Source organism: Nematolebias whitei, chromosome 20, assembly GCF_014905685.2.
Source record: "Nematolebias whitei isolate Nwh7 chromosome 20, NemWhi1, whole genome shotgun sequence".
NCBI classification, from domain to species: Eukaryota; Metazoa; Chordata; class Actinopteri; order Cyprinodontiformes; family Rivulidae; genus Nematolebias; species Nematolebias whitei.
The window spans coordinates 35,117,192-35,135,660 of record NC_056517.1 but is presented as its reverse complement, the minus strand read 5'-3'; the positions used below and the strand labels follow the sequence as shown (position 1 = coordinate 35,135,660).

The following is an 18,469-nucleotide window of genomic DNA, read 5'->3' as shown; positions in this document are numbered from 1 at the left end:
GACTGTTAGCTGTTAGCATCACATGACTGTTAGCTGTTAGCATCACAGAATTGTTAGCTGTTAGCATCACAGAATTGTTAGCTGTTAGCATCACAGTGTTTTATCAATCAGAAGTCAGTTTATTCTAACGGGTTTCATGGAATTTCTTTACAGTTAATGCCTGGATGATGGGCAAGTCGTCAGGTGAGTACTTCCATCCATCTGTTTGTTCATCTTTCTGCCCATTCTTTTGTTTGTCTATCCATCCGTCCGTCTGTCCATTCATCCATCCGTCCATCTGTCCGTCCATCAGTATGTCCATTACTTTATACTTCCATCTGCTCATCCATCCATACTTCCATCTGTCCATCCATCCATACTTCCATCTGTCCATCCATCCATCCATCTATCCATCCGTCTGTTAGTTCATCTTTCTGCCCATTCTTTTGTTTGTCTATTCATCCATCCATCCGTATGTCCATTATTTTATACTTCCATCTGCTCATACATCCATACTTCCGTCCGTCTGTCCATCCGTCCATTTGTTCGTCTGTGCATCCATACATCCATCCATCTGTTCGTTCATCTGTCTGCCCATTCTTTTGTTTGTCTATCCATCCGTTCATCTGTCCATCCATCTGTCCATCCATCCATCCATCCATCCATCCATCAGTATGTCCATTATTTTATCCATCCATCCATCCATCCATCCATCCATCCATCCATCCAGATGTTTAGATTCCCAAAACATGACCAATATCCATAAACTATCATTAAATAGTAAATTCTTGAATTAAACAACTAAAACACCAATCAAGCAGGTGACCAAAATTACCGGCACTGAACATAAACCAAGCGCAGGCACCTGAATACAACGGTATGATTTAGGCAGTGGACAGAAGGAAACCAAGAGAGTAAGTAAATAGGGAGGGTGATTACAGAGTGAAAGCAGCTGGGTGATTGCAGATGGACAGGTACACAGACAGGTGTATTTGAAACATGAGATGTGATTTCTAGCTTCAAGCATACTTTAAATTAATTTCTAATGAAAATCTTTAATTACTGTAATACTACAAATCAAACACTAATGAACTTCCATTTTTGTCATATCTGTTATTTTTCAAGTCAGACACAGCAGAATGCATATCAAATGCTTCATCCTTTTCTTTCTGACAGCCACCGACGGCATCAATTTGGAGCCCACGTTCCCTTCGCAAAGGAGGATCTGCAACGAGTCCCGTCTACAGTGGGAGGTGGAGGTCTGTGGAGAAAACTTCAAACGGGACATGGCTCACATAGATTCACAGTACTGGTGCAACCTCACGCACATCATCAGGTAAGACAGTATTTGAAGACAACTGATGAAATTCTGGAAGATTGAATATCAGTCATGGGACACTTCATATATACTGAGTGCAACTCTTTGACATAAATGAATCCTGAACTATTATAAGTATGGAAAAGTTTACTATCCTGCTCAAAAAGACCTTGACATCAGGAAACTGCTTTGCCATAAAGCAGTGGTTGTGTTCTTGTACAATATTTAGGTGTCAAGGAAATATCCACCTGAATGTCAATAGGTCAGTAGAACACCATCGTCCCATTGTCTTTCCCATTCAGGCTGTGATCGTCAGACTTGTCTACCCTCCCTAATGGCATTGATTCATTTTGACCCCAAGGCCCACTTCACAGTCAGAACATGGATGGTCTTTGCAGGGTCTTGGCACAATCTTCAGTCACATGTTAGCAAGGCATTGGGCTCCCCTTTACAAATCATAGAATGGGATTAGTTCACATAGTTCATAAGGTCTGAGGTAATGGCAATGGTACCATTCTATCCACGACGTGGGACCCCCATACACCGGTATGGCTTTAATTTTGGCATGTGAAAGCCATGCTGGTCTCACGCCTTGGCTTAGATTGTGTTTGTGACTATGTCATGGAAACAACCAGATGTGATAGTCATAACTGCATCTTGTTGCACTTAGAGTGAAGTGAGGATGCAGAAGAATGTCTCGGTAATGTGAACAATGACTGGAAAGCCCAACTTGTGAGTAAAGTGTAGTGGCATCATGATTCCCTTCAACACTGTTGGAAATCTTTCATATTTGTTGCAATCTAAATGGGTTGTAAATAGCCTAGTATAGTCTTAATTCAGTGTGAATACCTTTTGTACAGACTTTCAATGGAAGATAAATCGGTACACATTCTCCCACAGTTCTGCAGTTCCATACACAACATGGAAATGCATTAACACCTTTTATTTGTGGAGCTTTTTCACAAAATTGAACCCCATAGGATGGTTTTCGCATCAATTAACCTTTGAGCATCCTGACTGCCTGTCTTTGAGCCTGTTTTAGCACAAGCTAACAGGTCTATTCACATCTAAATAAACTGTAGCAAACAGCAACACCTCTGTTCGGTGTCGTCCCAATTCTGTCAGACTGGGATGTTTTCCGTTGCCATTTGCGTGCCCTCTGTGTAAGTTAGGCTCGGCTATTTTTCATGCACTTCTAAGGCGGCCCGTAACGTGAGTCATGCAAGGTGCAGCCCTCGCTGTTGAACCATGAGGTAAACACAACATCTGTGGAGCATCTGTCGAGCCAGGAAACGTCTCCTGTTTACTGTCGGAAGATTCTGGTGCAAGATGTCGTCAACAAATCATGTTGTTTGTGTCTTTTTTATTTGTTAGACTGGATTTATTGTTGTGACATTGGTTGTGGCTGTAACGGTACATGGTTTTGACAAAGTAACATCCTCTTAGATAACAGATGTATAATTTAATATAGACTTTGTTCTGTTTCGGGGCAATAAATATTTAATTCCTCAAAGAACAGAGTCAAACAGCTTTAGATTTAAAGTCATTTATTTACGTGGGAGAGTGTTTCTAACCTGCTGCTTCAAAATACACCACTGGTTTTTGATTAATGGCATGCAGTCGGGCATTATAGTGATAAAGTTAATGTACTTTAGCTGTGTGAGTATTCATTATTCGGTTCCTTGGAAGAGTCTGCAGACACAGGAAAACAGGTTGGTAGCTGAAAGTTGACATGAATGGGTTTGCTAAGGTCCATCCATTAATTACTTTCTGAGAGTTTCCTTTAAATCCGTCCAGTGGTTCAGGAGGTATTTCGCTAACAGACAGGGTGTACTACTAACGCATTTGATGTTAAAGTTTTTAGCCAAGATTGTGCATGATCTTTTAGTGCTTGGAGAAAGCGTTTGGGATGATAAAACAGTTTCAGCTTAACAGCAGCACGGAGTAACAAATCCTGGCGCGTAGCGGGAGCAGTTTTATCCACCACCAAGCGTAAAGGCGGAGCTGGGGGGTGGCCAGTGGTGGCCGTGACCACCACAGATTAATCTTTGGCCACTCCAATCGTTTGAGGAAACTATACTTTTAAGGAATATGAAAACTAGAAAGCATAGTTTCCTCAAATGGCCAGTTTACACACACACACATACATTTGTGTGTGGTCTACATATATACATTTATGGTGGCAGCCATCTTGGATTTTGACTTGATAACCCAGTTTTTGAAAGGAATATTAATTACGCTTAGATGTAGCCATACACCTACATGGAAGTCAGTACCTCGATTATTTTTAAGTTAACGAGCCCACAACATGCATGGACGGGCGGAGGGTATTTCTACTTCCCATCCATCCATCCATCCATCCATCCATCCATCCATCCATCCATTATCTTTTACCCGCTTCTTCCATTTTGGGTCATGGGGGTCGCCGGTGCCCATGTCCAGCAATCACTTTGCGAGGGGCGGGGTACACCCTGGACAGGTCCAAGTCCATCACAGGGACACATAGAGACAAACGAGACAAACAACCATTCACTCTCTCACTGACACCTAGAGACAATTTAGAGTTACCAATCAGCCTAACATGCATGTTTTTGGTCTGTGGGAGGAAACTGGAGTACCCGGAGAAAACCCACGCATGCACGGAGAGAACATGCAAACTCCACCCAGAAAGGCCCCTGGACCGGGGTTTGAACCAGCGACCTGCGCGCTGAGAGGCAGCAGCTCTACCAGTTGTGTCACTGTGCTACCCTAATAAAAACATAAAAAATAAATATGAATCTTTTCTGGGGATAAAGTTCAGACTCCTGCGCAGAGACTCAGGTCCTTCTGTGCACGCTTTAGAGCTTTTATTAACAAACCACCCCCAAAAAACAGACAACCGAGCTGCCGTCACAGCCACAACTCACACTGGACACACGGAAACCAGCTGATTTACCTCTCATGCTCACTTGGTCTCATCACGCTCAGTACCACACACACCTTGCACACCTAGCTCCACCCCCTTCAGAACCTGGACCATAGTCCAGGTGGGTATATTGGTAGAAGGATGTTAGAAATGCAGCTGCCTGGAAAAAGACAAAGCGTAGCTATAAGAGATGTTGTCATCCAGTGTGAAGGGAGCCTAAACCACTTTTACTGACTCCTGATCATCACATGCCAATCTGATTGTCTCTCAGTGGTGGTTGTCAGTGTTCTGGTTCTATTTTGTCTTCAAGTGTCCTCTGCATGCAACAACAAAATATAAAAAAAATCAGTCAAAGCTGAAAAACCAGGTTAACGGCACCTCCAGGGGTTTGCGCTCCTTGGAAGTCAGACAGGTTTCAGAGAACAGCGACGCCGGTCCACATTTTGCCATGAGATAGTTTGAAACGTCAACTTATTTCTTATTTGTTTATTTATACGTTTATAAAACTCGTATTCTGCCTTTGAACTGGTTCACCTCACAGGTAACGGAGACCTGTATTGAAACGCAGACGCTTCAGATTTAATTGCTTTTGGAGACATTTATTGCTGTGAAACTTAATTCTGGTGCATTCCCAGAATGCATTGTCTTATCCGCTGGAACACGTGCTTCATCCTTTACGAAGAGTTTTAGCTGTTATTTGTTTTTAAATGGATGCTAGTGCTTTTTTGCATTAATGTCTTTCTAGTGTTTCCTCTTCATAAAATGGTCTTGAAACAGAAATCTCCATTAAATCTTTTCTGTAGTAACTCACAGTGAGGTGAACAGAGTGGCAGACACCCCCACACACGTATCTTAAAGTTAAACGAGCCTGTCTTCCTGCAGGATTTGTCTTATTTAGACACATTTAGAGACTTATCATCCCTCCCGCCTCAAGTGCTGGTGTCTTCCTGACTGAGCGCTCAGTGTTTGGAGCTGTGGTGGCGTTTTATGACAAAACAGACGAACAGAAGACGGTCTGCCTCCTGCAGCTGCTCAGATGTTTGCTTTGATCACCATCTGCTTCCAGCTTCATCCACCTCGTTCCCACTTCTGACCTCTCACTCTCGGCTGTTTTCCCTTGAATTCAAAAGCAGAAAGCGAGGGACTCGGCTACTAGACTACACACTGGGGTCTAAATCACCAGACTCATCAATATAATAATGCAAGTTTAACTAAAACCGCTACACTTCCACCGTTTCGCCGTCTTGGTTTGTAGAGAATCGGACCCGAACACAAGAAATTTGAATAAAAACCTCAAATATTTAAAGAAGGAAAACAAAAGGCTGGCATGGCAGCAAACTTGGCTTTGGAGGGGAGGTGATCTCTCCTCCTCGTCCACCATTAAAGGTGAGGCGAGGATCTTGAGTTCACGGCTGCAGTGTGGGGTTGCTCTGGAGCTCTCACCAGAACCCGCTCCAACGAATCACGGCGTGCTTCATTGTATCGTCACTTGGAAATACCTTCTGTTCGTCTGTTTGTCCGCCTTAACTAGATAACTTGAAAATAAGCTTTCCACTTTGGCGTGTGGCTGCATCTCGACACAAGAAAAGTCCCTATCAAAGATTAGGTTGCCACATCAAAATCCAAGATGGCCACCACCATAAATAAATGTAAACCGGTCACCTCTATCATTTGAGGAAACTATGCGTTCTAGTTTTTTATATTTCTTAATAAAAGTGTGGTTTCCTAAAATGATTGGGGTGTCCGAAGATTAAGCTACAGTGACCAAGGCCACCGCTGGCCACCCCCTGGCTCCTCCACTGCGTCAGGATCCATCACTCTGTGTTGCTTTGGACAAGCATAAATAAAAAATAAAAAACTTCTGTTCTTCACAGTGTAACTCCTACCCACTTGAATATTTCCTTTATTTCAACCACTGGCTTTAAGTAATAATAATAAAAATAATTTTATTTTAAAAGTGCCTTTCAGGACACCTTAGGACATTTTACAGCAAGAAACCTATCAGATAAGATTGTGTAAAAACAAACAGTGCAAAGACCAACAGGAATAAATTGAAATATAAAACGAAGTTAAGATGGATAAGCTAGTTTAAAGAGGTGTTTTCAGAGTACCGTATTTTCTGCCGTATACGTCGCATCAGTCCAAATATGTCTAATAAAGTAGAAAAAACATAAATATGTCACTTCACCATATAAGTTGCATCTGTTATGTGTCACCGCTGACCACCTGGAAACGTGGGTTGGTGTTGTGCCAAAAATCGATTGGCTGCCAAATGGCGGGAGCGTGCACGGGAGGACTTTAACAAGAATTTACCAAGATTAACACTTAAAAACAATTATTTGTTTGCTTGACATTATAGCAAAGGTGTGTCTCAGTTGAACTTTTCCTTAATAAATGCACTTTAATGGTCAAATCAGCTGCATTTCTCCTGGGCGTCGCGGAGACATGAAGCTGATTTGACGTTTGCTCCAGGAGTTTAGGAGCGACACGAAGGTGGCTTTGTATGGCAAGCCAAGTGTCTCATTAATAGCCACTTTTACCTATTAATGAGACACTTGGCTTGCCATATTACTTGACCGCCCTCTAGTGGCTAAAAATGGTAGTGTTTAATATTTTCCATGTCAGAATGAATGAAATCGTCAGATCTCAGACAAGAATTGGGTTATAAATACGGGGGGGAAACATAAATAAGTTGTTTTGCTGTATAAGTCACAGGGCATGCTAATTTATGTAAAAAGGTGCGACATATACAGCAAAAAATACGGTAGTCTTGAACAGAGAAAGGGAGGTGGTGTTTCGTAGGTCTGGTGGTAGAGAGTTCCAGAGGTGAGGGGCAGAGCAGGTGAAGGCCCTGCTCCCCGTGGTGGTAGAGGGTACATGGAGGTGCAGCGAAGAGGAGGATCTGAGAGAGCGAGCAGGGATGGAGATGTGTAGGAGGTCAGATAGGGAAGGAGGGGAAAGATTGTGGATAGCTTTAAAAGTGAGAAGAAGAATTTTGAAGACGATGCACGATTTAACCGGGAGCCAGTGGAGCTGCTGCAGGACAGGAGTGATGTGGTTGTAGGAGGAGGTTTGAGTGATGACACGGGCAGCTGAGTTCTGGACCATCTGTAGCTTCTGAAGAGATTTGTTGGGGAGGCCACAAAGAAGGGAGTTGCAGTAGTCGATCCGGGAAGTCACAAGACTGAACAAAGATGGCAGTGGAGCGGGGTCAGAGACGGAGATGGTTAATATTTCGAAGATGGAGGCAGACTGAGTAACATCGTTGATGTGTGAAGTGAAGGAGAGAGTGGTGTCGAGGATGACACCGAGACTCTCGGCCTGAGGCGAGGGGGATAGCAGAGAGTTGTTAACGGGGACGAGAAGATTTTGAAATGAGTTTTTGGTACCAACGAGGATGATTTCAGTTTTGTTGCTGTTTAGTTGAAGGAAATTATTAGAAAACCAGTGACTGAGTTCACTGAGACAGTTTGTGAGGATGGAGGGTGGTTGAGTGGGTAAGTGATGAGTCGACCCCGTCTGTTTGTTTCCACTTCACTTCTGCATGTGGACTGAGAGAAAAACAGAAACGGCTCAGTCTGAATTACTGTGACTCCACTCTGTCGTTGGGTTGAAGATCTTCCTCCTCCTTCACTCCGTACCACTCCTCCTCGTTTGACATGTTCACCTGTGGTGTTCTCACTTGAAGACAGCAAGTCTGAGGAGGTGCAGGAGAAACATTTAGGATTCACCATCGAAACACAAATGATGAAAGGCTGACACAGATAAGGTGAACTGCGCTCAATGGGCTTTTTGTTCCTACCGTTTAGACGTTTCTTTGCGTTCCTGAAGTCGATAGCCTTCTGAAACTGATCGGAGCCACATAAACGATGCAGTGATGATTTCCACAACGAGCGAAGGCGAAAACAGTTCAAAAGGTCACATTTCCAGAAAGAGCTGATTTTAAAAGATGCAGCTTTCTGTAAGCTGCTGCAGAAATGGATCACTTCGGGTGTCTCTGGTGAACACGTGGCTTCTATCTGACAGCAGTGACACGTAATAATATACTCGTTTAATGATTTACTGTGGCTGCTACACTCTTTGTTTAGTACAATGAATTTTCATATTATTCTCAACATTTTGATGCCAATGAACTGTGTTATATAGTACAAACTAAGTATTGAACTAAATTCATAGTAACATCATTTAAGTTTAAAAACAATGTCTAAGTGATAAAAGTGGAATAAATATGAAAAATAAAAACTCTTGTCATTTAAAAATGTATCATTTTAAAAAACAGTTCATGTTTGGTCAAGAAAATCAAGTTTAAGCAAACTGAAACAGGCAGTCGTCAATTTTACTACGTTCCTTGAATGCTACACATAAGTTTATTTGAGGAGTGCTGCACATGGTGCCACATGGCAGGTTACAACCTACTCTTTGGGTTGTGCTAAGTGTCAATCTTGTTCAGTTTTGTATTGGATTAAGCATTTTATTTTGCCCCAATCAGATGGGAGTGGGCGGGATTAATGGTACGCTGCATGAAACGTGGGTCTGTGTGAAAACCGGACGAGTGCAGAGGGCACAGCGACACAGACGTGGGACAATAACAGGGTAAAGCTGTACATTACGATCATTAATGCAGAGTTGCCGACTGTAACGGACTTTGAGAAGCATATGAAAGTAGACCAGGAGCTAATCTTTGGACCTGCTGACGAGTTAGAAGTTTCCCATTCAGCCATCTGTGAGGTTGCTGCCAGGAATGATCTTGGTGTTCGTGTGACATCACCTGCCTACTTACCTTACTCAGTGCCATATTAAAGGCATCTCCACATCGACCCTTCCCGATTCAGTGTCAAACTCTGAAGGATTTGTGAGTATAAAGCTAAACCAGTGCACATGCTTTTTATTTTATTTGCTCAGTGAGAGAACAAGCTGTTTGTTTTTAGCTCCCGCACACCCAAGCATCGATTCAGGCCTGCAACGGGTTATTTTGGGATTGAATTTTATGTTTGAAAAGCCTTACCTGAAATATTAAGGGGTAATATGAACTGCAACTATTTGGGTTAAACGATAGAACTGAAAGTACTGTGAAAAGTTGTTTTATTTGTGTAACAAATTACTTATTCTATTTACATTTTTTTTTCTTTTTTTAAAGTGTCTTAAAATTAAATCAGGCATCAGTCTCTTATTTGAAAGTCACTTTAAGTGGTTTTTTTTTTTGTATTCCAAGGGAGTGTATTTAATATAAACATACATTTATCTGAATTTAATTCTTAGTGGGTCAAACAAGGTATAAATTCATAATTTCCTGCTAAGTGGAGGCACCACCATTAAATTAAATACCAACAGTAAGTTGTATCTCCTGTAAGCGGTTAGTACGGCTATCTTTAAAATAACTTTCCCAGGGCTCCAACCAAAGTAATACATTTCAATCTAACCTATTGGTTAACTCTTTAGCTACGTGGTACAGGCGCTACAACAACAACAAAATTGTTTTTTTGTGTCTTTTTTTTTGGCAGGTGGTTATTGTGGCTGATATTTTTATGTTTTTGTGTGAATCAGTTGGGGTTTTACTGTGAGGACAAAGCCTTGAAAAGGTGTTAGCTGCTGCTTAATACGGCTGGGAAATAACTTCATCAATCTGCGACTCGCTTCAGTCTTTTGTTCTGTGTTCTGTTCCGCTTTGAAGCTCTGATAAACTTGTCTTTTTCTCCCCATCATTCACTCTCCCTACCGTCATTTTATAAAGATCTGAGCAGTGTCATAAATCACATTTTAAACTGATCAGCTCATATATTGTTGTTCAGCCTAAAACAATCAACATTCAGCTGTTAGCGCTCCGTCTCCTTGGTGATTTTTGATACAAAGAAAACATCCAAACAAGCAGCTCGATCCGGACTTTGATTGCAGAACATCATGTCTTATAGACGCCTTCATCTTGTACTCTCTGGTAATGTTTCTATTGTTTTCATTGTTTGTTTTAAACTTTTGTACTGTGAAGCACTCTGTACATTTTGCTTGTTGGAAAGGTCTATAAATAAATGTTGATTGACTTATTGATTATAGGAGAAATAAGAAAAACCAATGGGATCTTACTTATGGATGGATGATACCGGTGGGTACTGATAGATGGATACCGATAGATGGATACCGATAAATAGACATCGATAGATAGACACTGATAGATGGATACAGATAGATAGACACCGATAGATGAATACCGATAGATGGATACTGATAGATGGATACCGATAGATGGATACCGATAGATACCGATAGATGGATACCGATAGATACTGTAGATACCGATAGATGGATACAATAGATAGACATCGATAGATACCAATAGATAGATACGATAGATAGCCAATGATAGATACCGATAGATGGATACGATAGATAGACAACAATAGATACCGATGGATGGATACCGATAGATGGATACCGATAGATACCGATAGATGGATACCGATAGATACCGATAGACGGATACCGATAGATACCGGTAGATACAGATAGATAGATACCGATAGATGGATACGATAGATACCGATAGATAGATACCGATAGATAGATACCGATAGATACCGGTAGATACCAATAGATGGATACCGGTCGATACCGATAGATAGATACCGGTAAATACCGATAGAAAGATACTGGTAGATACCGATAGATACTTTATTAATCCCAGGGAAATTTGAGGCATCCAGTAGCATATTCTAATTATACAGAAATAAAAACACATATGAAATAATAAAAAGGAAGCAGAATACACAAATTTGGAAAAAGACAATATGCACGTGTGGTAGGGAGTACTACATTTTATTGGGTAAAGATTATGAATGGATGATGTCCTATTCAGAGGGCTTATTAAGGTTTTATCAAGTCCTGCTTGTAGATTTGGTCTGAGGTACAGTGTCTTAATGACTTGTAGTCTGGCCTCCAACCTCCAATCTCAGTCTCTAGTGTGGTGCGATGGACTTTCGTTTGAATAAGAATACTATCTGCACCAGCAGTGTCCAATCCTGCTCCTCGAGGACCATTACCCCGCAAGATTTAGATGTTCTCTCTGCTTTGACACACCTGATTTGATCAAATGAGCAACTACTGGGCTTCTGGAGAACTTGAAGACTTGTTATAGAGCAGGAAAACAACTAAAACATGCAGGTTTGTGGCCCTGGAAGACCAGGATCAGGCACCACAGATCTACACAATCAAGTATGACTGCTAACACTATGCTAAATGCACTAAATGCACTAAATGCAAGAACTGTTTTAGTGATGTCACAGTGCGGGTTGTATAACCCTGTATACAAGTATCAATTAAAGATCTTTGTTTAAAGCTTGTGGGGGAAATGTATTCATTCAGGGAATGCTTGATTTTTAGTATCATGAGTTTCTGAGCCCGTGCTGTAAAGCTGTTACTCAGTTTACCCTTCAGCTGAGAAAATAAAAGCTCCTGGATGTCAAGAAAGGAAAAAAGAAGTTGCAGTTTGAGGATAAAGTACTCAGGATGAAGAGAGAAGGATTAAGACTCGCTGGATGTATTCATCAAAGTGGCGCTCTAAGCCTGAAAAGCTTCAGGGCAGCTCTAAGTAATACAGCAGAAAAGAAAAGGTGTACTGAGCTGAAAGAGGGGGTAAGTAACAGAATAACCCTGGTCGCAGTGATGGATTACCTACCAAATCTCAGGAGCTCAGGTTAATTCCAGCGAAACAACAGTGGAGTTTAGGAGAACCAGATGATGGATTCTGAGCCCGATCCCTTCTACCAATGAACAAGTTCACTTCTACTCCTTCAACTGTGTGGTATGCTAAACCCCTGATTGTTCTTCTTTTCTGTGTCTTCCCAGAGAGTACGACCACTTCACCTTCTGCACTGAGAACAGGTCCCACATCGTCAACTGCTACTGGCCCAACCCGCTGGTAGAGGGCTACATCATCCGCATACACAAGTACTTTTTCTCCAACTGCACCATAGAGCAAGTGGTGTGGCTCGACCCGCCGGACGACACGCTCACCGCGCTCATTCTCGTTCCAGTTTTCCTCACATTGGCCATGATCGCTCTGGTGGTCTGGTGCAGCAAGAGGAGCGATCTCCTGGCCTAGGAGAAAGACTGACCTAAAGGACCGGTTCGCCTCTTCAAAGTCCAGAGCACTTTTTGGGTTTAAATGACCCCAAATGACACAATGAAGCCCCTGCACCTGTTTAGATAAAGAAGGATGTTGGCTTGCACATGTTTTCTTTAGTAATTACTTATTTCTGTTCTTCACTCAACACCGTATTCCAAATCTTCTTAACGAGTATTTCACTGGAGAGCCCCACATTTGGTGCAGTCACTTCTGCAGAGAGTTACAAGAAAAGATGACACACGTCTTACGTCTGTACGCAGCTAAAGAGAGAGTTCGAACCTTTTGAAGTTGGGTTCTGTGGAACGGACATGAACAATTAATATGATAGCTCTTTGAACAACCTCAACTTGGAGAAATGGCTAACGGCTGATCTTAACTCCAATCTTCAAAAGTTCACCACAGTTCATGCAAACGCTATTTTATAACCCTTTTCAGAGCCTTCAGTTTCACACGGCATGAGCATTCTAGTAAAAATATTGCGATTGTCTTCCTGGACAACTTTCCAACTGGTGCACGTTTATCAAAGATTTCTTAGTTTATAAGCGTTAAATAGCATTTATAAAACACTGTTCGCCCATTGAAACAGGTTAAGTATTGGACAGAATCAAATTCTGTATTCATTCGGAATGCCAAAACAAACCAGTCAGGTAACTCACTGAAAATGGTTTGGTCTTAAAAATCAAACGCGAATGGAGCATACAGAGAAATTGACAAAAAAACGACTCACTGTTCTAGTTTATAATCTAATACTTTGCAGCTGCTTCCTAAATGGCTACAGCTGAATCAACAACTGCATTATTACCTACTAATCAGTTAGTTTTAAGGGTACTCTTATCATAAAGAGGTATCCACTGGAAGTAGTATGTTTGAATTACTATGAATTTAATAAGATTAGAGTTGTTTTACCCTCCTGCTGCCCTTGGGTCAAAATGACCTATGGGTCGTCAGTATAAAATTGAGACTTCATGAGTCATTTTGACTCAAGGGCAGCAGGAGTGTTTATAGAGCCACACTCCACTTTGGTCCTGGCCTCGCTCTGGCTAGCCGGTAGCTGTTTTTCCAAGATGAGGTTGATCAAAGAGCCGTCTACAACAGTTCAGGTATTATTGTTCGGGTTTCTTAAAAATATTTGAACTAATGCTTTAATTTTGCTCTGCAGAACTGGAGCTTTAATGGAAAGTATTCACTGTGTGTTCAGTGTGTACTCCATTATTTATCGTCTGACTGCTGGGGTAGAAAAATAAAATCTGCAAACCCTTTATTTGATAAGGGTTAGAAGATTATGTTTTTTGGGGTAGTAGATCATAAGATCTCTGCTTGGAACAAAGAAACAAGCTCAGTTGTATTTACCTTCTAGTCGAGCCAACAGAATTTATGCTAAGCTAACCAGATGCCTTTAGCATAGCATCGATGGCTCGTCTAACTCGACATAAACGACATTTTCTAAAACGGTGGCACTTCTCATTGGAGGTGTCAAGGATCACTGCCATCCCTTCCAGGGGTTGTTCGCCCCATCTGGACAGTTCCGTGTTGCATTCCTTGAAAACTTACGAATCGGGACTTGACCTCTGAGATTCTTGTCGGGGCACTGTATCTCCGCTAAAAGGACAACGCATCCACAAAGTCTGCGACTGACCGGCCTCATAACTGATGGGAAACAAGCGCCACAGGCAAACGGTTAAATGTTTTATCGTTGTGCTGGACAATCTCCTGGAAAGAAGCCAGATTTGAACTTAGCACCGTTTCAGGGAACGCAATGTTTAGTTTTACTGGAAGGACATTCACCGCTGGAAGGAATGCATCTTCCGAAGTCAAAGCAACACTAAGATTTATATATTTTTGGGGACGTGAACGTCCGGTGTGAATACCCGAGCCCCAGAAATTTGTTTTGTATGATATTGTTAAACTACACTCACAAAGGGGTTCTCAGTTAAAGACAGAACTATTAAATTATGACACTGGGACCTCTCATTGTAAAGTCATGCTCTGTCTGTGCTGTCTACTGTATCTGTCCTACACCGCAATACTCGTGTTCATTTAGAGGGTTTAACTAGACAAGGCGTGCACAGCTTTCAAAGCTTTGTTTTATTTATGTAAACTAGACTTTTTATGTAACCAAGAGCAGAAGTTGAATTTCTGGGGCCAGAACAGATCCTAAAAAGTACACGTTGATGTGTCTAAATACAAAAAGTAAGCCTGAGCGTTGAGTTTCTGAATATATGTACACGCTTTCAGGCACAGAGAGGCTTCAGAAAGAGTTTGGTTCTGTTACGATAGTTTATTAATCTTCACTCAGTACCCCATATTGAAGTATTTCACATACGTATTCTGACCCTAGTAGTGTTGTGTACTTTGGCAGTAGCTCCAGTCTCGAGTGTTTTTATTCAACAAAATTTTCCCAGTTTTTACTAATTGGTACCCTTTGACCCTAAACCTTTGACCCTAAACCTAAGCCAGACTCCTGACCCTAACCCTTACCCAGGACCCCTTTCCCAAAACCTAACCCTCTGACCTTTGACTTTATACCAAACCCAACCCTGACCCCAACTCAACCCTTTGACCCTAAACTTAACCCCGACTGCCAAGCCTAACCCGACCTCAGACCCTAAACCTAACCCTCTGACCTTTGACCCTAAATTTAACTACCAACACTGATCATAAAACTCCTGACTTTGACCCTGAACACTGAACCCTGTCATAAACACTGGGCCCATTGCTTTACATAATACTGTACCTCCTTGAAGTACTTGGTGGAGTGAGGTCATAGCTGGAGGCCTGGGTGGGGTGATCGGGAACGTGCATGTGGGTCCGGTGCAGCAATGGTGGTGCACAAATTCTGACGCCGATAACTTCTGATGTGACGGCGCTATATGAATAAACTGAATTGAATTTTCTTTGGAAACTCTAAACTCACTCCGCTTGGATTGGGACCAATGGTGGATCCATTTTTTATACGTTCCAAAGCTTTTAAATGTATAAAATGTCGTGAGTCATTCCTCCGCCCGCCCATTAGCAGTTTTCCTGTCAGCTCAACTCCCACTTGTAAAGGAATTTGATGAAACTTTGTTCGAAGTAGTATTATGTCCCTTTGGACATACGTTGCTCTGCCTTGTGGCTTCTCCACTCTGGGAATTTTACTCCGTTGTGTCTGACCCTGGCTCACACTGCGAGCTCGAGATTTCAAAATCTTGCTAGCAACCCGTGTACGACGCAATTACATTTACATTCATATCATATTTGGAAACTAAATCAAGACATAAAAAGAGCCAGCTATGGACTCGGTCAAAAATATATTCCATTTGAGATGGTAGGCACCGCGGCATGGCAGGTTGCTCTTGTAAATGAGTCCTCGAGGCTCAGTGAGACTGACCTGTATAAATAAAGGTTGAATGAATGGTGGTGCAGTGGTTAGAGTGAGAAGGTCGCAGGATCGCCTCCTGGCCTGGTGCCAGTCTGATTGGAGTTTACATGTTCTCTCCGTGAATACATAACGGCTATGGTAGCTCGTGGTCAGTGCTGCGATCTTGTAATCCAGAGGTTGCAGGTTCGATCCCAGGTTGCGTCAGGAAGGGTATCTGGTGTAAAACAAATTGCCAGATCTTTCATGCAAGATGGCTCGCTGTGGAGAGCCCTGAGAGCAGATGGATGTTTCTGTGCATGTGTGGGGTTTCTACAGTTACTCCGGCTCTTCCTATAAACCAGAAACATGCATGTTAGGTTCATTGGCTAGTCCACATTGTCCCTGGGCGTGGGTGATAGTATGACTGGCTGTCTTCTTTGTCTTTTTGTCCCTGTGATGTCCAGGGTGCACCCCGTGTCTGGACAGCTAAACACCCATTGACTACTGGAGAAAGGCACCAGGAAAGAGAAAGTGTGTAAATAAAATGGATGGATGCCACTGCCTCCCTGACGTCTATGCAACAATCCTGTCTCTGAGCTTCAACAGGCCCAGCTGTTGAAACCCCCCCCCATGATGCTGCCACCACCATGCTTCACTGTTGAGATGGTGCTGGCAGGTCCTTTGACGTCAGTGTTTGGTTTTTGCTCTGGTTGTCGAATAGTAGGTCGCCTAAAGACGTCTGTAGAAACATCTCAGCAACGACTGAGAGAAACGAGACACCTGAGCTAAACTTCTTGTGTCGCAAAGGGTCTAAGTATGTAAATGTGGTATTTTATTTTGTCTTATGGGGTGCTGATTTTAGATTAATGGGAGATGAAAAATGGAATTTGTGAATGTCGGCATGGAAACGTTTATCATCGGGATCTGAAGCAAACGTGTCTCCAGTAGAACGAAATCGAGTTTCTCTTCCAACGTTTGGCAGGTCATTCATCACGTCTGTACAGAGCAGCCTAATTTCTACGATGTACGTCTTAAATAAACTTAATTTAATAACGTCTAATAACAGTCTGTCACCGTCTGCTTACTGTGAGCTTTTCGTCATTTCAAATATAACGTGTAAAAATGTACAGATCTAAAAAAACAGCTTCGCATGACAGTTCAGACTGCAGGATGGTGTGTTCAGGGTACAGGCGTGTATTAAAACCTTTGTAGAAAAAAAAAATGTTTTCAAAGGATTTCTCTGCTTTTGAAATAAAAAAAAAAAAAACTTTTTTAAAATAAATAAAATGACACATTGTTGCCGTTTGTTTTTCATTTAGAGTTCATTTCCTGGAACAAATCAAGATTTATTTATTATTTTATGTCTTGATGGATTATTCTAACTCCTGTTTAATGATTAAACCAATCAACTCCAGTGTTTTTAAACAGTTATAAATTGAGAATATTGTAAATAAAATATATCTCAATCAAACTTTAGTTCAATATCAGTACAAATGGCTTAGTTATTTTTGTGTTTGCAGAAGTCATTTAGCTGTAGCGTCCATTTTTAATTGGTTTGACTCAAAGTTAAACAGATGTAGATGTTTAAATGATTTTTACAGATATTTTTCTAACAGAGAGGCAAACATCTTTTGCCTTTTTGTAGTTTGTAATAAACTAAATACACACTTTGAAAATGTATATTGTTGTATCGCTGAGGGATTTGAACAGTGAATGATTGTAGTTTTCAACATGAGTGTTTTTGGAACTGAACAGAGAATGTAAATAAACATATGTAAGTTTTTTGTTGTTGTTGCAAGATATTCAAGTGGGTAGAAGTTGCACTGTGTATAAGAACATTGATATATATATATATATATATTTGTCCCAGACGACGCAGAATGATTGTTCCTGGTGTGAGGAGGTAACAAATTTATCCACAACCAGGTGCAATGGTGGAGCCAGGGGGTGGCCAATGGTGGCCTTGGCAAACAGATTAATCTTCGGCCACCCCACAGGCCTCTCCAAGCATTTGAGAAAACTACTTTTAAGCAATATAAACACTAGAAAGCATATCCAAAAATGTTCAGTCAGGTCATCTGGACGGTTTCTTTTTTTTGCTGAGACGTTTCGTCCGTCAGCCGAAGGACGTCTTCAATCTGAGGAGCCACCAAACAAAACCGAGCATAGTGGGAAAAAAGTTTGCTGGTGCTAAGATGTTCTCCGGGGCCCGTCCTCTCCCAGTCAGCTCCTCTGAGAGTCATGCCAAAGTGGTTAAAAACACCAAAGTTCATGCTCAATAATCGATGTATAAAACCAACAATGTTCAGTCAGCTCGTCTGGACGGTTTCTGGTGACCTGACTGAACATCGCTGGATTTTATACCTGGATTATTGCGCATGAACTGGAAAGCATAGCTCCATCAAGTGATAGAGGTGGCCATCTAGGATTTTTACATGGCAACCCAGTTTTTTTTTACACCTATATGTAGCCAAAAACAAAAAGTAAGTGAAACTTTTCTCACGCCTAGATGCAGCCACACCAAAATGGAAGTTGGTACCTGACTTACGTTATCACGCTCACAACATGCACAGATGGGTGTAGGGTATTTTTCCCTTTTTGCTCCACAATGAGGGACTAAAAGCTAAGTAGGGTATTTACAAGGGATACTTTGTCAGGAACAGGGGGATGTGTTTGTGTAATAATTGTAATTTGCACAATATTTCTTACTTTGTATTCTTGGTTTCTAGGCTTGGGAGGTAAATGATGGGACTCTGAGATTTGTACTCAGAGGAAGGTCTCCAGGTATGGTGCAAATGGTGGAAAAAACAT

At 41.7% G+C, this 18,469-nt stretch overlaps 1 protein-coding gene across 1 annotated transcript in view; it reads left to right on the top strand.

Annotated features, from left to right (window-relative positions):
• The window catches only part of LOC119426264 (receptor activity-modifying protein 3), a 38,849-nt gene extending 25,943 nt beyond the window's left edge, over positions 1-12,906 (top strand). Inside the window, exons 2-4 of the mRNA XM_037693817.1 lie at positions 154-183; positions 1,156-1,315; positions 12,039-12,906. Coding sequence (XP_037549745.1) covers positions 165-183; positions 1,156-1,315; positions 12,039-12,294 — 435 coding nt within the window. The 5' untranslated portion in view covers positions 154-164 and the 3' untranslated portion in view covers positions 12,295-12,906. The remainder of the gene's footprint in view (positions 1-153; positions 184-1,155; positions 1,316-12,038) is intronic.
• The last annotated feature ends 5,563 nt before the right edge of the window (positions 12,907-18,469 follow it).